At 39.6% G+C, this 21,700-nt stretch overlaps 1 protein-coding gene across 1 annotated transcript in view; it reads left to right on the top strand.

Moving 5' to 3' along the window:
* Ctdspl2 (CTD small phosphatase like 2) overlaps nt 1-21,700 on the top strand; it is a 52,491-nt gene that overhangs the window by 3,381 nt on the left and 27,410 nt on the right. Inside the window, exons 2-6 of the mRNA XM_057780813.1 lie at nt 9,840-10,049; nt 13,595-13,733; nt 15,174-15,323; nt 16,170-16,382; nt 21,136-21,214. Of these exons, the coding sequence (XP_057636796.1) occupies nt 9,864-10,049; nt 13,595-13,733; nt 15,174-15,323; nt 16,170-16,382; nt 21,136-21,214 (767 nt within the window). The 5' untranslated portion in view covers nt 9,840-9,863. The remainder of the gene's footprint in view (nt 1-9,839; nt 10,050-13,594; nt 13,734-15,173; nt 15,324-16,169; nt 16,383-21,135; nt 21,215-21,700) is intronic.

Below are 21,700 nucleotides of genomic sequence, written 5' to 3'. Positions count from 1 at the left end.
GAGGTCTTTGATCCATTTGCACTGAGTTTGGTGCATGGTGATAGATATTTTCATTCTTCTACATATTGATATCCAGTTATGCCAGGACCACTTGTTAAATATGCTTTCTTTTTTCTATTTGCTATATTTTGCTTCTTTATCAAAGATCAGGTGTTCCGAAGATGTGTGGATTGATATCCAGGTCTTCTATTTGGTTCCATTGGTCCTCCTGTCTGTTTTTATGCCAATACCAGGCTGTTTTCAGTACTGTAGCTCTGTAGTAAAGTTTGAAGTCAGGGATTGGGTTTTTTGCTTTTCCTCTTTTTTTTTTCTTTTTCCCCCCCAAGACAGGGTTTCTCTGTGTAACAGCCCTGCCTGGCCTAGAACGCACTTTGTAGACCTGGCTGGCCTCTGTTTCCCGAATCCTGGAATTAAAGGTGTGCGCCACCACTGCCCAGCTAGTCCCTACATTCTTAATCCTTTCCTGTACATGATTTGAATGGATATGAAAGCTGCCAAGTGGTGTAGTCTTTAACATCTGTGTGTTACAGCTGTATAGCAATGTATAGGTATGTTTTAGGGTTTTCTGTTCCACACAGTGCTAGTTCCTTTTGGCCATTTTGTTTGTGCTGGTGGTGTTATTTTTTTCTCCCACCATTAGGAAATTGGTGGTTGGAAAGTTTTATCTTTTCCAAATTAACCTAACCTATTCCAAGACTGTAGATTTTGTTCAGATGGCGTCTTCTTGTGATGATTATAAAAAAATCTGGCTGGGTATGTAGCTCAATTGGTAGAGTGCTCGCCTAGCATGCAGGAAGCACTGGGTTCTAGTACCCAGGTCCCCATTCCACATCAGCTGGTTATAATGGTTTGTCAGGGAGATGGAAGCAGAAGAATCACAAGTTCATAGTTGCAAATTGGAGGCCAGTTGGGGCTATGTGAGGCCCTGCCTCTAAAAGGCTTGGACCTGTTTGGAAAGAATGTACTGGACATTAGACTTGTAGCTTCAGAATCAGTTGCTGATTGGATAAAGTAGAATTAAGTTATCTTGGTTACAATACACTATACTTTTGATTGATGAGTTAAAGAATGTAGTGGTTTGCCAGGAATTTAAAAGGCAGCATCTCATTGTATTTGTAAATTATCAAGTTGTTAGGAAATATATAAAGGAAAAAGATAGTTTAAATCACAAATGCCAAGCGTGTAAAGAGGACCTCATATATGGGTATGCTCTTTTTTTTTTTTTAAAAAAAAAGATTTAATTATTTATTAAGCATACAATATACTGCTGCATGGAAGGCACCAAGTCTCATAGATGGTTGTGAGCCACCATGTGGTTGCTGGGAATTGAACTCAGGATCTCTGGAAGAGCAGCCAGTGCTCTTACCCTCTGAGCCATCTCTCCAGCCCTGGGTATGCTCTTAAGTAATTTTTATTAGTTGGTTGAAACTGACAAGCCGTTTTAACTGGATTGGCTACAGGGGTCATTTATGATGAGGCTGTTTATTTATTCACTTGTTTGTTTTTTTAATGAGTCAGGGTCTGGCTGTGTAGCCCAAGCTTACTCAAACTCCAGATCCTTCTGCCTCAGCCAGGAGTGCTGAGATTACAGGTTAATGCCACCATATCCCAGAATTAGGCTGTTTAACAGGCATGAAACTTGCTAGAATGAACTCCCGTTTTTTTCTTACTCACCCTGATATCCTTATGCCCTAACATCCATATTCATTAATGTTTGTATGAGTACATGCTTTTTTTTTTCCTTAAGAAAAAGTCCCACTATACACTATATAGCTCTGGCTTGCCTGAAACTTTCAATGTAGACTAGGCTGGCCTTAAACTCACATAGAACCTCTTACCTCTACCTTCTAAGTCCTTGGAATAAAGATTTACGTCATTGTAGCCATTGAGTACATGCCTTTTTAATTTACACTGTGCTGAATTGTTATTGAACAAATAGGTAGCCCTGGGTAGTTGAGATTTTGTTAAGAATGTCCATGCTTGAGTTCATTTATATATCCTCATTCTATGGAATTCTTTCTGAAGTGCATTGTTTAAAATTACAAATTCTCCTGGGTGCGGTGGCACATGCCTTTAAGACCAGCACTTAGGGGAAGAAGCAGGTAGTTTTTGTGTGTTTGAGGCCAGCCTGGTCTACAGACCTAATACAGGATAGCCAAGCCGGGCGGTGGTGGTGCACGCCTTTAATCCCAGCACTCGGGAGGCAGAGGCAGGCAGATCTCTGGGAGTTCGAGGCCAGCCTGGTCTACAAGAGCTAGTTCCGGGACGGGCACCAAAGCTACAGAGAAACCCTGTCTCGAAAAAAACCAAAAAAAAAAAAAAAAAAAGACCTTGTCTCAAAACAAATTACAAATTTTCAAAATTTTAGATAAAATGTCATTGTATTTTACTTGTTAAGTGTAGAATAGCTTGTTAAACTACAAGTGGGATTGAGAAAAGTTAAATTTTCTTTTCTTTTTTAAAGGCAGGGTTTATCTATGTAGTCCTGGCTCTTCTGGGACTCATTCTATAGACCAGGCTGGCCTCAAACTCAGAGATTCATCTCCTGTGTCACCAGTGCCTAGCAAAGAAAGTTAAACTTTTATACGCTAGTTATGACCAGGAGATATGTGGAATTTAAGAGTATTGTCTAGGTAAAACAAGCATGATGAGAATAAAATGTACACAGTGAGACTCTTAGGCCTCCAGGAATCCTTTGGTACTTTTGTGAACCTGGCAGTGAGGAATGGTGAGATTTAAGTGTGGCCTCAGGTAAGACTTTATAGACAAATGGTTTTTATTTTGTTTTGTGGCAGGTCAGACAGGCTTTGAATAGTCTAAGTAGCAGGGGCTGACCTTGAACCTCTTCTGTTCTTCCTGCCTCTACCTCAAAAGTCCTTAGATTTTAGGCATAAACCACCATGTCCAGCAACAAATAAAATTTTGACATAAAGTCAAAGTAGGATAGTTAACTATATTGGGATCCCATATTTTACTATAGACATAGCTTTCTATAGTAGATTGAAAGATTGAACATTACTGAGTTGGATTTCTAATACTCAGGCTTTCATAGCTGCAATAATTTGTAGGGCAGGTACTTTTTCTTATTTCCTTTTGGTTTGGTTTTGGCTTTTCAAGACAGTTTCTCTGTTTAACAGTCCTGACTGTCCTGAAATTTGGCTTTTGTAGATTGGGCTGGCCTCAAACTCACAGATTGCCTGCCTCAGCTTCCTAAGTGGTGGGATTAAAGGTCTGTACCACCACTTCCCTGCCTCATTTCTTTTTAAATAAAGAAAAGTGGCACTTGAATACTTTAATTAGGTTTAAACTTTATTAACTCTGTGTATGTAGACTTTTTGTCGTACCCCCCCTTGAGACAGGATTTCTTTGTAGTTTTGGAACCTGTCCTGGAACTTGCTCTGTAGACCACACTAGCCTTGAACTCACAGATATCCTCCTGTCTCTGCTTCCCGAATGTTGGGATTAAAGGCATGTTCCACCACTGCCCAGCCCTTAATTTTTATAAGGTGGTAGAACAGCCTCTTTCTGAATTACTTTAGTGACTTAGATTAGTCAGGGAGAGAAAATGGGCAGACCTAACAGTGGAACACACTGATTTCAGTTTAGGTCCATGAGAATGGACTACTAGACTACTTTCAACTGCTTCTTTCATGGGTATCATGATGAGGAGCACTCATAATGATTTTTTTAGATAGAATAAGAATTGTAGAATTTTAGATTTATCGGAGAAAAGAATCCTTAATTCTTCCAAAGTTTAAGTTCATTGTTTTAAAACTGAGTTGTTGTTTTTTTAATTAAAAAAGTTTTACATTCATTTACTCTCATGTGTATCTGCATGTGTATGAGTTTGTGCGTGTGTAACACTTGCACTTGGTATACGTGTGTCAGTGAGAGCACAGTTTGTAGGAGTCAGGTCTTGACTTTCACCATGTAGATTCTGGGACTCAAACACATGTCTGTCAGGCTTGGTGGGAAGCCCCTTTACCTACTGAGCTTTTGCAGACTTTTAAATGTGTAATAAATGTTTAACTAAAGTGCTATTTGGACAGGCTGGAGCGATGACTTGTCTTTCATTTTGATTTATTATGTATGTATCCATATATGTTTTGAGATAGGATCTCACTCTGTAGCCCAGGTTGGCCTTAAACTTGGAGTGATTGTCCTCTCAACGCCAAGATTATAGGTATGATCACCTTGCCTAGCTCAGCCTTTTACAAAAAGGTAAAATTTATATTTAGTAAAGTCCAATGATGCACCATGTGGATTCTGGAGATTGAACTCATATTGTCAGACTTGGTGGGGTTTTTTTGTTTTGTTTTGTTTTTATGTATACAATGTTCTGTCTGTGTGTATGCCTGCGGGCCAGAAGAGAGCACCAGACCTCATTACAGATGGTTGTGAGCCACCATGTGGTTGCTGGGAATTTTTGTTTGTTTGTTTGTTTTTTTTTTTTGTTTTGTTTTTGGTTTTTTCGAGACAGGGTTTCTCTGTGGCTTTGGAGCCTGTCCTGGAACTAGCTCTTATAGACCAGGCTGGCCTCGAACTCCCAGAGATCCGCCTGCCTCTGCCTCCCGAATGCTGGGATTAAAGGCGTGCGCCACCACCGCCCAGCCCTAAGAGGATTTTTAACTGTCTACCTTAAAAAATTGCTTGGGTCAGTGAGATGGTTCAGAGAGTTGCCAAGTCTGACCTGCTGGGCTTGAGCCCTGAACCCACATGGCGGAAGGAGAGAATGCACACCTGGAAGTTGTCTTCTGATGCCTGCAAGTGTGCAGTGTCATGTCGGAGCCCAATCTCCTCTCAGTCATACACAGGATGGCAAGAAAATGCAAAAAGAATTACAGCTTTGGTAGGTAGCAGGAATTTTGTGATGAAGAAGAACTTATTTATTAATTGGCCCCAATTTTGTAAGCAAGCATTCTTAATGTACTTCTGATTGTTTGAGCAGTTTTCTCTCATGTGATTTTTTTTTGGAAGACATGGGAAGAAAATTGTGGTTGAGTTCAGGGGAGACAGGTTGTGTGTGCCAGGTTGTTAGAGATCATTGCCTTAAAGAGTTTTTTAATTCATTGCAGTGCCTCTGCATGCTTAGCCAAGGGTTCATACATCTCCTCTCCTGGCCATTGGGACTCACTTTTGTCAAGTGCAATTGAATCTATTGAAGGAGATTATTTTAGGGTAATTTGGTAGGAGAGATGACCTCAGGCTTTACAGAAGTTTATGGGTGTGGGGGTGGTTCTTTTATTGGTTCTATGATACTTGGGCTGAGTTTTAAACAGTGAGGATAACGAGATAATTAGTTGAAATAATATTTGTGGTAAAGAGGACAGAAATGTGGGTAGAGAGCCCAGAGTGTCAGCAGCTATAATTACTGCAGAACAGAGAATAACAGCAAAAAACAACGAAGAAAGACTGACTGGAAACCTTCTTTGGGGAAATAAGACAGGTGGATTTCTGATGCTGATTGTGCGCTCCAAGTTCTATAAGAAAGACTGAGGAAGGCATCTGATATCCTCTTCTGTCTCCCACACAAGAACATCAACACACTGAACACCTTTGTATTTGCACCACACACACACTGCAGTACATATTTACCAGTGAATTTAGTTTATATTGGAAAGCAGTTGATGAGAAACTAGGTAAGAGGAATAGGCACATTTCTGTAGTTCAGAGGGTAGATTTTTTTAAAGGGAAAGACTGGAAAATTAATTTTAGAGATTAAAAATCAGAATTTGGTGATTGACTGTAGGGGTAAGGGCAGGGTGTCACAACTAGCTGGGTGGTGGAGTTTGGATTTCTTGATTGGTAGGCTATATGGGTGACTATAGGAGAAAAATATACAACAGGAGGGAGATATTTGGGGATGGAATGGGATAAGAAGAATGAATTCAGTTTTGTGTAAGTTGAATTTGAAGTTCCAAACATGGTAGGTAGGTGTGAGTCTGGAATTTTAGATGGTAGTTTAGAAAACTTGCAGAATTAATGTTGTTTATGGTGAATCTTTGGAAGACTTTCTCCAGCACCAACACCCCTCCTCTGTAATCTGCTTACCTGGGCATCAAGTAACTACAGAGCAAACTTACTGCTCAGTTTTTAGTTGTCATAATCCTGGCTGTTCTTCTTGAGGACTTGGATTCAATTCCCAGCACTCACATGGTACTCAAAACTGTCTGTAACTCCAGTTCCAGGAGCTCTGACACCTGGAATGTAAAATAAAAGTTAAATAAATTAAAAAAAAAAATCCTGAGTGAGATCTGGTTGGAATGTTAAAAAAAAAAAAAAAAAAAGAGTGCTGCTGGACGGTGGTGGTGCACGCCTTTATTCACAACCTTTAACCCAGGAGGCAGAGGCAGACAGATCTCTGTGAGTTGAGCCCAGCCTGGTCTACAGATTGAGTTCCAGGACAAGCTCTAAAGCTACACAGAGAAACCCTGTCTTAAACCGCCCCCCTCCCAAAAGTGATTTTTATGTCTCAAGTTCTTGGGCTTAACTATTCTCATTTTTATCATTTTCGTTCATTAGTACTAGATTTATTAAAACTAAACATGACCATTTCCCTGCTTGTGACTCATATTTTGAGGAATTTGTCCATTCTACCTGAATTGGTGAATATAAAGATGTTTGGAAGCCGGGCGGTGGTGGCGCACGCCTTTAATCCCAGCACTCGGAGGCAGAGGCAGGCGGATCTCTGGGAGTTCGAGGCCAGCCTGGTCTACAAGAGCTAGTTCCAGGACAGGCACCAAAGCTACAGAGAAACCCTGTCTCGAAAAAAAAAAAAAAAAGTTTGGAATGCTCCATAATTCTTTCTGAGTCTACAGTCTGTTATTTTCAAGTTTTCATTCCCAATATTGGTATCCTCTTTTTTTATTCTTGCTATAAGTTTATCAATTTACTGGTCTGTTCTTAAAAAGTCAACTTCTGGTTGTATTTACTCTCCCTCCCCTCTATTTTGTAATTCTAGAGACAACCTAGGACCTTATGCGTGCTAAGTCAGTGTTCTGCCCCTGAACTGAAACTCCATCCCTAGCCTTAGTTTTTCCGGTTTGTTTGTTTGTGGATAGTTTGTTGCATTTGTTGCTGGTATGTGTGTGTGTGAGAGTGTGTGTGTTAGGGGAGCATGCCACAGGGCATGTAGACGCCAGAGGGCAACTCTCCTTTCACCTTTATGTGCGCTCTGGGGTTTGAACTCAGGTTGCTAGGCTTGTGTAGCAAGTGCTTCTACTCAACTTGCCACCTTTCTAGCTTTTGGAATATTTTACTGAATACTGAATATTACGAATAGAAAGTAACTGCTGGTAGAGTATATTTGGAAAATTGGATTTATGAACTTGTAATTGAAGGCATTTGTGTTAGCCTAGTCAAGAGTTGAGTTTCAGTTTTGTTGCAGAGGGTTCCTTTGTGCATCATTGGCTTAATTAAGTTCCCTTATTACGTTACTCAGAATCCTAGCTGAAATATGGGAAAGCGTCTCAGTTTTCCTGGTCAGCTCTGGGCTTTTGTTTAATTCTTTGCCTTCATTTTACCTGGTGCATGCTATCCTAGTGGCGGTTGTGAACATCTTCCATCTTTTTCTTACCCTTAATGATAGCTTCTCTTGTGTCTTTGGGGTCAGCTGGACTTGTGGCTCCAGAGCCTTCACAGTTTTGTACCTTAGGAGAGAGAATCTGGTTTGAACTCTTTATTTCCTACACTAGAGGTTGCTCCAGCACCACAGTTATATACTGTGTGCTCATGCTAGCCCACATGCATTCTGTCTGCTAACAGTTTTAAGGACAGAGATATAGCTCAGTGGTCAAGAGCATTTGTTGCTCTTGCAAAGGTCCTGGGTATGATTCCCAGCACCCATGTGGTGGCTCACAACCATCCATAACTCCAGTAAATCTAAAGAAAAGTTTAAAAATCACACACACACACACACACATGTTGGTTTTTTTCGTGACAGGGTTTCTCTAACAGCCCTGACTGTCCTGGAACTTGCTCTGTAGACAGACTGACTGTCCTTGAACTCATGAAGGTCAGCTTGCCTCTGCCTCCCCAAGTGCTGGGATCAGCTGTGTATACCACCACCTGGCATTTTCTTGGATTGAGATTTCTTAGTTACTGCAAGTCCTTAGTACTATGGTTACAAGAAAAATCTCTTTTGTGATTCACCCAAATTTTCAACTGTTGTTGGTGTCAGGCTGCAGCAACTTAATTACCAGCTTTCTGTAACTGAGGCAGAATTCTGTTACAGAATTGGTTATAATCCTTTCTTGGATTACAGTTTTAATAAGTCTGCCCCCCCCCCCCTTCATATTGTCTTCTGATTTAGTTCAAGGAAAAGATCAGTCTGGCCAGATTGAAAGTAAAGAAAGAAAACAGTGCTTTACTTGGCCCTGGATTACATTTTCCTCTTAAGATCCTTAAAGCTGGGTGACTCTCTAGGCTGGCCTCAGTTCTTGGTTACCTTGTCTGTTGCCAGTGTTTCTTTTTTAATCTAGTCAATTTCTAGTCTCTGATGGGGTTCCTTTATGTAGTCTAGATACCAATTCCTTAAGATGAATGATTTGTACATATTTTCTTCATATATATACACAATTCATATGCATGCCATGATATGCAAGGTCGGAGGACAGTTTATGGGCCTCTAATATCCCACCATGTGGGTCCTGAGGATTAAATTCAAACTGTGTTTACCCATTGATCCAGCTCACTGGCTCTTGGGTTACATTTTGACTTTGTATATTAGGGTCCTTGGTACACAATTAAAATTTTTAATTTTGATGTCTGATTTATTCTTTTTTGAGACAGGCTCTCATGTAGCCCAGGCTAGCCTCCTGCTTTTACAGAACTGCCTGCCTCTTCCTACTGAGTACTGAGATTAAAGATGTTTTAAGCAGGCTTTGAAGAGGCAAGGGTTTTTTTATCTCCAAGCCATCTCCCAAGTCTCCCCAACACCAGATTTGGTATTTTTTTTGTGTATTTATTTTATGGGTTGTCTTACAAGTATGTTCATTTAACAACATTGTTCCTTTTTTTTTCTTTCTAAAAATTTTTTTTGAATTTGTGTTTTACCTACCTACATGTGTATCTGAGCACCATGAAGGTGCTGGTACTTGGAGAGTCCTAAAGAGGGTGTCAGATCCCCTGGAACTGGACCAGATTGTTGTGAGCCTCCATTGTAGGTGAGAAAATCAAACCTGGGTTCTCTGGAAGAGCAACAAGTGCTCTTACTGCTGAGCCATCTCTCCAAAATTTCTTTTTAATTGTGTATATTTGTTTATGTGTAGCTGTAAGAAGAACCTGGGACCTCTCATGTTGTAGCATTAATTCACTCATCAGCCCATAAATCTAGTTTTATTATGTGTGATAAGACTGAACTCTTATCAAAGTGATCCAGCCTCTCTTTCAACTCTTACATTGCTATTGGTTTTTGAATTATATTTATGAAATTCATTCTTCAAGTGACAGGTTTTACCCCTAATATATCTTAAGGTCAAAAGGACAAAACCCTTCCCTACATTGTTTACTGTTGTCTCAGTGCTTACCTAGCTTGGGATCTCAAGTGTGTTTAACTGCTTAATAAATATTTGTAGAGTAAATGATGGCTTAACATAATTTTGGCATAGGTAAGGGTAAGCACAGTGTTAGAAAGATTGTGTACTCCCTTTGGTATTACTCTACTTTCTTTTATAGGATGCAATATCAACATGTTGTTGAGTTTACTTGGTAGATTACATATAAAATACAGTGCCTTTCACTTCCTCTTACAAACCTGGGCTCTTTTAAAGAAGTAGATTTTTATTGTGTAAGTTAACTGGGCATATTGGGTAATTTGTGTTATTTTTTTTTTCCTACAGGTTTACATGTGGCACCCATAAAAGATGAAGCTGAGAACACGGAAGGCTTCTCAGCAATCCAGTCCAATCCAAACACAGCGCACTGCCAGAGCAAAAAGGAAATACTCAGAGGTTGATGATAGCTTACCTTCGGGAGGAGAAAAACCATCAAAGAATGAAACTGGCTTATTGTCCTCAATTAAAAAATTCATTAAAGGAAGCACACCCAAGGTAATACTTTAATCTCACACCTACATAAAAAAAAAATCATGCTTAGGTTATTTTTTTTTTTTTTTTTTTTTTTTTTTTGGTTTTTCGAGACAGGGTTTCTCTGTGGTTTTGGAGCCTGTACTGGAACTAGCTCTTGTAGACCAGGCTGGTCTCGAACTCACAGAGATCCTCCTGCCTCTGCCTCCCAAGTGCTGGGATTAAAGGCGTGCGCCACCACCGCCCGGCCTAGGTTATTTTCTCTAAGCATATAGAAGTTGATATTGATAGAGCTCATTTTAAGGGTTATACACATTTTGGTTTTATATTGCATGTGAAATGAATGAAAGTTCAAAGCAAACATTCCACAGAACTAATGATAGCTTTCTGTCATGGTTGCTTTGTATTTTTTTTTTAAATATTTATTTATTATGTATGCAATGTTCTGTCTGTGTGTATGCCTGCAGGCCAGAAGAAGGCACCAGACCCCATTACAGATGGTTGTGAGCCACCACGTGGGTGCTGGGAATTTAACTCAGGACCTTTGGAAGAGCAGGCAATGCTCTTAACCTCTGAGCCATCTCTCCAGCCCCGGTTGCTTTGTATTTTTGAGAGGTATTTGCTATGTAGCCCAGGCTAACTTCAAACTTTCTGGCAGTCCTCTTGCTTTAACTTCCTGAGTGTTAGGATTATAATTATGCCACTGTACCACTAGCCTTCTGTTTTTCAGCATAGTATTGTGGAAAGCAAAAGAGGATTTTCTTCATTCTTTTGAATTATTAAAGAAAACAGATTTAGCATAGTGAAGATGAACAGTGGATATAGCAAGAACAAAATTATTAAAAACTGCAGCAGAAACAAAATTATTAAAAGAAAAAAATGACTTAGATGTGTTCTACATTGATATTATGGGTTTCTCATAAGCGACTTAAGGAAGTCAGTTACTCTTCTAAGTGTCAGGGAAATTGGGGTCGATGCCAAGTGCTTGGTCTCAGAATCGTTTTCAGACTAGATGATACAAAGTGGAAAATCAGTCTCAGAAACTTATTATTTATAATGTAGATTTTGTTATGGCTGTTAATGACTTTATTCTGTGTTTCTTGGGGCAAGTATTTTTGAAAGATAACAATCAGTTTCTTGGCTTATTCACAGTGATAAATATGGTTATAGCTAACAAATTCTTTTTAACTTAATTTTTTTTTTTTTTTTTTGAAGACTCCCTCTGTTCCCCCACTCCCCAAGCAGAAGCAGGGTTTCTCTGTGTAACAGCCCTGGCTGTCCTGGAACTCTTGGTTTTTCGAGGCAGGGTTTCTCTGTGTACCAATCCTAGCAGTCCTGGAACTAGCTCTTGTAGACCAGGCTGTCCTCAAACTCACAGAGATCCACCTGCCTCTGCCTTCTTTTTTTTTTTTTTTTTTTTTTTTTTTGAGACAGGGTTTCTCTGTAGCTTTGGTGCCTGTCCTGGAACTAGCTCTTGTAGACCAGGCTGGCCTTGAACTCACAGAGATCCGCCTGCCTCTGCCTCCCGAGTGCTGGGATTAAAGGCGTGCTCCACCACCGCCCGGTCTGCCTCTGCCTTCTGAGTGCTGGATTAAAGGCATGCGCCACCACTGCCCGGCTTTGTTCTGTCACTTCTTTTAAAGATGATCATAAAACTATAAATTAATTTCATGATTCATGTCCCTTGATCTGAAAAACATTATTAGGTCATTTTTGTTTTGGATCAGAGTTTCACCAAAAGTCCAGGACTACCTGGAACTCTATATAAATCAGGCTGCCCAGAAACTCCCAGAGATCTGCCTGCCTCTGTCTCCTGAGTGCTGGGATTAAAAGCATATATCATGCACGATGCTTTCCAAAACAAAAAGCACTTCTCCATGCATGTTGCATTTATATGTTTTCTGCTCTGTCTACTACATTATATATGCCTAGCATTCAGCATTTCTACTATTCTCTACTAAAAGAAACTAAGAAGAAACTTGAAGAAATGTTTCAAATTAGGGTTTGGATAGTAAGATTGGTTGGTTGGTTGGTTGGTTGGTTGGTTTTTCAATTCAGGGTTTTCCTGTAGCTTTAGCTATCCTAAAACTCTGTGTAGATTAGGCTAGCCTTGAACACAAAGAGATCCATCTGTGTCCCGAGTGCTGATATTAAAGATGTGCACCACCACACCTGACATGGATAGTAATATTGTAATCCTTAGAATGAAATAACTGATAGTACCATAATAAATACTTTTATTTTTATTTATTATGTACACGTATATGTATGGGTGTGTATATGCCAAAACACATGTGCGAAGGTCAGGACCTCACAACCATGAGAGTCATAAGGCTCCAACTCAGGTTGACAGCAGGAACCTTTGCCTATTAAGACATCTTAACTGGCCCAGGACCATAATAAATAATAAGTAGGTAATCTTTTCTTCTTCTTTTTCCTTCCTCTAAGTTTCATGCCGCTTTATGTATCAGAGGATGACCCCGAACTCCTGATCCTCCTGCGTCTACCTCCAAACTGCTGGCAATGTGCTGAGATACAAACACGTGTCACAGCATCTGCTTTGGCTGCTGGAGAACAAAGCCAGGGCCTTATTCATGCTCAATAAGCACTGAGCAACAGCCCCAACCCTTTGTTTTTCTTGTTGAGACAGATTTGTGTAGCACGAATAATAAAAACCCAGAAACAGATTGGGGTTCAAGCTGAAGATCAGAAAAGCAAAGCAGCCAGCCACTAGAGAGTTCTTACCTCTGCCAAGGCTCAGACAAGCAAAGGGGCAATCCTGTCCTCAAAACGACTGCAGGCTGCAATGAGCTGTTGTCTCTTCATACCTTATATACCTCTTTCCACCTAGCCATATCACTCCACCTCCCTAGTGCTGGGATTAAAAGTTTGCACTACTATTGCCCAGCTGTGGTTTTTCTTAAGTTGAGGTCTTACCAAATATCTTGGGCTGACCTCGAATTGGCTGTCCTGCCGTAGCCTCTCAAGTAATGGTGTTTATAGGTCTGTTTACCAGGTCTGAATTACTGTTACTGTGTGTTCTGTGAAGAGTCTTAGATTAATGAGATAAATAATAAAGCTGGTCAGTAATCCAGAGCATATTGTAAAATTCAGTGTTTCAGGAGCATAGAAAATTTAGAAGCCTTAGAAAACTTATTCTGGGGATGCTGTGCTTATAATTGTGAAGTATAACTACATTAACACTTTATTTATTTATTTATTTATTTATTTATTTATTTATTTATTTATTTATTTATTTAGGTTTTTCGAGACAGGATTTCTCTGTGGCTTTGGAACCTGTCCTGGAACTAGCTCTTGTAGACCAGGCTGGTCTCGACTCACAGAGATCTGCCTGCCTCTGCCTCCCTAGTGCTGGGATTAAAGGCGTGCGCCACCACTGCCCGGCTACATTAACACTTTAACATTGCTGGTCTATCTTCATTGTTAATTGCATTTTGTTTCTTCATGATATGAAAAGCATGAGAAAAATATATTGTGTCTTATATATTTCATTTAAATTGAAAGGCAGAATAATTATGCTCAGTGAATTTTTTCTGTTGTATCTTAAGGAAGAGAGAGAAAATCCTTTGAAACGGAGTAGAATTGAACGTGATATAGATAATAATTTGATTTCATCAACACCAAGAGCTGGAGAAAAGCCTAACAAGCAGTTGTCTCGAGTAAGACGGAAAAGTCCAGTCAATGGAGGTTTGTTGATGTTTTGTTGCTATCTTTCCTTTAGCTGTAAGCAAAAGTCCCTCCACACCTGCCATGACCCTTTGTTTTGAAAACCTGCTTTGAAGCTAGGCATAGTGGCCCTTGCCTATAATCATAGAACTCAAAAGACAAGAGGATTGAGACATCAAGGCCAGGCTAGGCAACAAATCAAAATAGTAACTCAAAAAGCAACAATAAAACATTTAGTACAGTTTTTGCCTTTTTAAAAAAAGAGAAAGAAAAGATTTATTTATATGTGTGAGTGCTCTTTCTGCATGTATACCTTTATGCCATAAGAGGGCATCAGATCCCACTATAGATGGTTGTGGGCCACCACCATGTGGTTGCTGGGAATTGAACTCAAGACCTGTGGGACAGTCAGTTCTCCTAACTGCTGAGTCATCTCTCCAGCCCCTTGCTTTGTTTTTATAGTCTATTGTACTACTGAGAATTAGTTTTAAAGCATCAAGTAAAATTAAAAATTATTTTTCTACAATTTTTTCTTTGAATTAAAATGAGTACAGGCAGAATACCAAATTTATATTACTTACTATACAATATTCATGAATTGGAGCTAGGAGGAATTACCACAGTAGTAGTGTGCTTGGATAGATTGTTCAGTTTCCAACACCAAGAAAAGGGATACGCATTAACATTATGACAATTTAGTTGAAATTATATAAAACACTTGTTTGTGGATCTAACTATATTCATTTAGCAGTCATTTACTAGAAGTAGATGTCAAAAAAAGTTTTCTGAAATAGCTAATGTCCCAAAATATAAACAGCAGGAATCTGTGTCTGAGTGTTAGAATTGGTAACTTGTTTGCTTGCTTACAAGGATTTTCTTCATTTTCTGCTGATCGGAAACCTTTCAGTTTATTTCACTTTAGATGCAAATCACCTTTGAAAAAACTCAGTGATGAAAGGTTTCCGTACCCCGATATTGGGTTTCTCTCCTGATGCAATAAATCAGATCAGGCCAAGTTAAAAGTCCAGGTTTAATAAGCAAAGCACCCCTGGGTGATTCTTGGGGACGAAAGCAGAAATCACATGGCAGGTCCGAGACACACACTCTCACACACACTCACACTCCTTCCCCTCTTAAATACCCTGTAAGCTTGGTCTCGAGCATCTCAGAGAGGAACCACTGCTTGATGGCCTTTCTGAAGGTGGGGTCTGGAAAGAGAGGGGTGGGGACAAAGTGGAGCTTCCACCTAAACAAGTGTGTTAACAGTTATAGAGCATTGTAAATAAATGAGTTTGATTTTTAAGGAATTTGCCTCAGGAGTTCTTTAATAAGCACTTGTGAACATTAATGTTAGTCTACATGAAATACATTTTAATGTAAATACATTAAAAATTATTTACAGCACATAACCTGAAATGCAGTGTTTCTAAGACATTACTTTCTTCTCTGTTTCTTTCTTAGAAGCTGGTAGTTATGAAATGACAAATCAACATATAAAACAAAATGGGAAATTAGAAGATAACCCTTCTGCAGGTAGCCCACCAAGGACTACATTGCTGGGGACCATATTTTCTCCTGTCTTCAACTTTTTTTCACCAGCAAATAAAAATGGTAAGTAAAAATCATTTTTTAGCTGGGCGGTGGTGGCACAGGCCTTTTGTCCCAGCACTTGGGAGACAGAGGCAGGCGGATCTCTGTGAGTTCGAGGCCACCTGATCTATAAAAGCTAGTTCCAGGACAGGATCCAAAGCTACAGAGAAACCCTGTCACGAAAAATTTAAAAAAAAAAAATTAATCTTGAGTCTTTTAATAAAAAGATTAATCATGGTTAGGGCAACATTTAGCCCCTTCTTGGATAACTTGAAAATTTATGTGTCCTCTGTGGCTATGTTTAGTGTATTTGAACTGGAAAGATGGAGAGCTGTTTGGGGGTGATGAATGTTTATCAAATGCCTCACACGCAGTACTTTAATGGAAAGTTCTAAATTGTGGTTGTTGTTTGACTTATGAGGTGTTTCTGAACTATTTGAGAAGTTAAGGAAAACTTAGTTCATAAATATTAGTGTAGCCATTCCTGGTGACACAGACCTATAATCCAAAACTGCTGTGGAGGCCGAGGCAGGAGGATTGAATGTTCAAACCCTTACTGCAGTACTCAATGATACCTTACCTCAGAGAGTGAAAGAAGTATAGGGCTATAGCTCAGTGGCAGAGGGCTTGGCTTGGCTAGTGTGTGATGAACTCCTAGGTTCAGTACCTGGTACTAAAAAACAAGGACAGGTGCCTGTAGTAATCTTTATTCCCCATTGTTTATTGGGATTTTTATAGATATTTCAAACAGTGGTACCCTCGGTTTTGATTTTTTTATGGGTCATCATTTAAATAAATTGTAGTGTTGATTGTATTTAGCTTTTCTAATATTTGTGTGATTTAGAGTTTACTTATGGACAATTTCAGGAACGTCAGGCTCGGATTCCCCGGGACAGGCTGTGGAAGCTGAGGAGATAGTAAAGCAACTTGATATGGAACAGGTGGATGAAATCACTACCAGCACAACGTCAGCTAATGGAGCAGCTTACTCAAGTCAAGCAGTTCAAGTGAGGCCATCGATAAATAATGGTTTAGAAGAAGCAGAAGAAACAGTTACCCGCGATATCCCACCTCTTACCGGTGAATAAAATACCCCCTTTAACACATCTTATGAATAGTTACAAAAACACAGAATTTAATATTTTTTCTTCCTTTTTTTTTTTTTTTTTTTGGTTTTTTCGAGACAAGGTTTCTCTGTGGTTTTGGAGCCTGTCCTGGAGCTAGCTCTTGTAGACCAGGCTGGTCTCGAACTCACAAAGATCCGCCTGCCTCTGCCTCCCAAGTGCTGGGATTAAAGGCGTGCGCCACCACCGCCCGGCTTAATATTTTTTCTTAAATGACTAGATTGAGTGGTTAAGTTTTTATTCCTTGAAGTTAAAAAGGCTGAACAAAGCCGGGCGATGGTGGCGCACGCCTTTAATCCCAGCACTCGGGAGGCAGAGGCAGGCGGATCTCTGTGAGTTCGAGACCAGCCTGGTCTACAAGAGCTAGTTCCAGGACAGGCTCCAAAGCCACAGAGAAACCCTGTCTCGAAAAACCAAAAAAAAAAAAAAAGGCTGAACAAATTTTGTCCCCAAATTCTGTCATTGTACATAATAGCCTTAGGTCCTTAAGCCTAAAGTCCCAGTGTAGAGAAAGGCAATCTCATACCTTTAGATTTGTTTGATTCATAAATGGAGGCTACCTTGCCCAGAATATATCTTCCCCTATGCCAGACCTTGCAGCTTAATCTTAGATCTTTACAAAGTTCTATCATTGTTACATTCCTGTGCTAGTTGCCATTGAAATGTGGAACACGTGATATCTGAATTTATTACTTACTGTGATACATGTTTATAAAAAATACAAGATGAGGGGCTGGAGAGATGGCTCAGTGGTTAAGAGCTTTGCCTGCTCTTCCAAAGGTCCTGAGTTCAATTCCCAGCAACCACATGGTGGCTCACAACTATCTGCAGTGAGATTTGGTGCCCTCTTCTGGTCTGCAGGGATACATGCAAGCAGAATACTGTATACATAATAAGTAATTTTTTTTTAAAAAGTACAAGATGAAATTATGTTCTGCCATTTTTTATTTGTTTATTTTTGAGTCTCATTATGTAGCTCTGGCTATCCTGAATAGATCAGGCTGGCCTTAAACTCAGAGACATACTTGCTTCTGCCTCCAAAGTGCTGGATTAAAGGTGTTTTCCTCCACTGGCCGGCTGCCTCTGAACTTTTTACAGTTGAATTAAAGAACCAAATATAGAGAAAAATTATGATAGCGTAGTAGCAAATGCACATCACTGTTATTCTGGAATGCTATGAAAAGATAGACAGAAATGACTTTTATTTATCTTTTAAAGGAGGCAGAGGTAGGTGGGTCTCTGTTTTGAGATCAAGGCCAGCCTGATCTGCTTAGTGAGTTCCAGGACAACCAGGGCTACAGAGAGACCTTATTTCAAAATTAGAATAAATAGGCTAGGCAGTCATGCCACACATGGGAGGCAGAGGCAGGTGGATCTCTGTGAGTGCAAGGCCAGCCAGGGCTACAAGGTGAAACCCTGTTTTGAAGAACAAAGTGGGGAAAAACAGGCAATAAATAAAATCAATAGTAATGAAAAGGTGAATAGGAATGATAAAGTGCTGCTTGTTTTAACTTTGAGAATATAGCCAAAGATGTCAGGAATACTGGAGGCTTGCTCTATCATTTCCTTGGCTTTATCACTTTGGACTACTTATTTAAGCTTCAGACAATTTCAAACAGTTAATCAAGCCGTTACACTCCTCATCTCAAAACTAAGGAACTAAAAGTAGATAAATAGCTGGGCTTGGTGGCACACACCCACAGTGCTGGAATTTAATAATTATATTGAATTCTCTTTTTTTTATCTCAGATATTACTTGTTTACCTTATGAGCTTCACTGCCCTCTCTAGCCATTTTAGAAAGTTGTTTCTGATGCTGTTACTTGACATGTCCTTGGCTCCAATAGAATGAACCATGGAATACAAAATAAAATTGCTTCTGGATTTTTTTTTTCTTCTGGTTTCTCGAGACAAGGTTCTCTGTAGCTTTGGAGCCTGTCCTGAAACTCACTATGTAGACCAGGCTGGCCTCAAACTCACAGAGACCCACCTGCCTCTGCCTCTGAGTGCTGGGGTTAAAGGTGTGCACCCCCATTGCCGGGCCTCCTTAAACCATTTTTATTTGTTTATTTTTGTTTTTAATTCTTTTGGTTTTGTGTATGGGTGTTTTTGCCTGCATGTATGTCTGTGTACTATGTATTACTGGTTCCTGTAGAGGCCAGCAGTGGGCAAGCATCAAGTCCCCAGAAGTGGAGTTATAGTGAATTGTAAATTATAAGACATCACATGGGAGCTGGGGACTGACTCCAGGTCTTTTTTAAATGCACATGGTGCTGTTTACTGCTGCGCCGTCTCCTCAGCCCCCAACTTTTTCTTAACTTTTGTTTTGTTTGTTATTTTGGGGTGGTTTTTTTTGAGACGGTTTCTTTGTAGCATTGGAGTACATCCTAGAACTTGTTTTGTAGACCAGGTTGGCCTCAAACTCAAGGAGATCTGCCTGTCTCCGCCTCCCAAGTGCTGGGATTAAAAGTGTGCGTCATCATCACTAGCTGGCTCTTAAATTTTTACAATCATAGGTAACTTTGAAATTTCTGGACATATATTCTTTCTTTAGGGTTTCTTTTCTTCAAGGGTTTTTTTTTTTTCTTCCTGTTTTGTTGTCTTATTCTTTTTTTCTCACTGCCTTTATGATTTTGGTCACAACAGAAAAATTAAACATATTGCCAATACTTGAAGGATCTCATGAGTTTGAGGCCAGCTTGAGTTACATAGTGAGGCCTTGTCTTAAACAGTAAGAGCTATGGGGGTGGAAGAGGTGACTTAGTAGTTGTTGGTCAGGAACACTTGTTTCCCTTGTTGAGGACACTAGGTTCAGGCTCACAACCATTTGTATCTCCAGTTCTAGGATAACCAACACCCTCTTCTGACCTCTCAAGGCCCCATGGTGCACAGACATACATGTAGACAAGACAGTTATATAGATAAATAGATCTAAAAAAGAAAGAGAGTGAGAAATAAAAGCTAGGGGTGGTGGAACATTCTTGTGGTCACAGCACTTAGGAAGCCAAAACAGGAGAATTGGTAATTTGAGGCTAGCCTGGGCTACATAGTGAATTCAAAGCTAATCTAGTCTACATAGCGAGACAATGTCACAAAACAAAATAGGACAATACAAACACATGGGAAGGGGAGCTATCTGCTATGTGATGTTTTAGTTTACATCTATAATTTATAGTATTTAAGTTAGGCTAAATCTGTTTATCTCTTCATACATAACTTTTCTTCATGATAAACAGTGTTTTTCCCCCTAGCTTTTTAAAATGTTTAATACATTTTAAATATCTCATGTACAATAGTGCATGAGAACTTCTTTTTGAAACTGAGATACTTAGTGCCGGTTGATCATCCTCTCCTCTCCTAACTGCCACATGGTGAACTCATGTGCTCCTCTTTGCAACTGACTCAGGTTACTTTACACAGTGCTCAAGCTGTATCTCTGTTCTGAATGTCTGGATTAGTGGATTACTTAGAATGTTAGTGGGTTTTAGATTTTACAACTATATTTGGCTTGTTGTCAGCAGGTATTGATTGAACACCTGTATGTACATGGCTTGCTGTCTTAGTACTACTGCATGTATATACTGTCCAATTGGAAAAGAATTGTTCTGGTTTGCTTTTTATTGCTGTGATAAATGTCATGAACAAAAACAGGCCAGGCGGTGGTGGCATACACCTTTAATCTCAGTACTCAGGAGGCAGAGGCAGACAGATCTCTGTGAGTTGGAGGCCAGCCTGGTCTATAGAGTGAGTTCCAGGACAGCCAAAGCAACACAGAGAACCCTATCTTGAAAAACAAAGCAAACAAACAAAGCAATTTAAGAAAGGGTTTATTTTATTTCATAGCTTATTGGGAACTCGTAACAGGACCTGAAGCAGAGATTATAGAGGAACTTTGCTTATTGGCTTGCTCCTCATGGCTCATTCAATTTGTTTTTTATATAAACCTTCTTAGGGGTGGGCTGGACATTCCTACACCAATTGTCAATCAAGAAAATATTCACAGACTTGCCTGCAGGCCAATCTGATGTAGGTTTTCTTTCTTTTGATTCTTTCTTTTTCTTTCTTTCCTTTTTTCTTTCTTTCTTTCTTTCTTTCTTTCTTTCTTTCTTTCTTTCTTTCTTTCTTTCTTCTCTCTCTCTTCTTAGTTTTATGTACATTGGTGTTTTATCTGCTTGTATGTCTATGTGGGGGTGTCAGATTCCCTGGAACTGGAGTTACAGTGTTCGTTGCCAATGTGGGTGCTGGGAATTGAACCTGGGTCCCCTGGAAGAGCAGCCACTGCTCTTAACCACTGACTGAGACATAACTATAGCCCCAGAGGCCTTTTCTTAATTGAGGTTTTACCTTCTAAAGGGACTCTAGCTTTTGTTGAATTGACAAAATACTAATTAGCACAAGATTTTTTGCTCTTTTTGTTGTTGTTGTTGTTGCTGAGTATTACTTTCTAATAATAGATCTCCTCTTAGCTGATAGACATTTAAATTCTACCCATGTTGTAGTTTGCCATGTCATCGATAGCAGTAATTAATTTCCTTTGGGTGTGGAGTTGAATGTGTTACTGAATTGTTTTTAAGTGATATTTATGAATTATCTTTAACCTAAAATACACAGAACCTCAAGAAGCTCTTGTATAGAAACAGTAAAAATGTGTACTTTGTGGGAAGCTTCAGAGAAGTGAAAGTAATCTTTCCTCTTTGTCTTCCTAAATAGCACCAGTAACTCCAGAGAGTGGTTACTCGTCAGCCCATGCAGAGGCCACCTATGAGGAAGACTGGGAAGTATTTGACCCGTGAGTTGTTTTCTGGTTATCAAATTTTCTATCTTGAACAATTTTCAGCTTCATGATGAAATTGAAAAATGTTTGTCCAGTAGAAAATTTACTTTGAATGTTGAGTTTCAACTTCTTCCCAAGTAAGGAGTACCTAACAGGATACTCTCTCATGATGTTGGGGAGAGAATTCCATTTTCCTATTCATTCCCAGGTACTCACGAGGGCAGACAGCTGATGCTCTGCATTGTTCATTTAGGCTTTATATTTTCTTAGTATTGTGTTTGGTAGTCTAGGTATATTAAATGCTTTTTAGTTTTTGGTTTTTGGTTTTTCATGACAGGGTTTCACTATGTAGCCCTGGCTGTCATGGAACTTACTCTGTAGACCAGGCTGGCTGTAAACTCACTCTGCCTCCTGAGTGCTGGGATTAAAGGCATGCGCCACCACGACCACCTAGCTCAAAGTAACTTTTTTTCAGGGAAAACATTTCCACAACCATCAGCA

Source organism: Chionomys nivalis, chromosome 9, assembly GCF_950005125.1.
Source record: "Chionomys nivalis chromosome 9, mChiNiv1.1, whole genome shotgun sequence".
Classification (NCBI taxonomy): Eukaryota; Metazoa; Chordata; class Mammalia; order Rodentia; family Cricetidae; genus Chionomys; species Chionomys nivalis.
The sequence above is the reverse complement of the archived record's forward strand: the minus strand, read 5'-3'. Positions and strand labels throughout refer to the sequence as shown.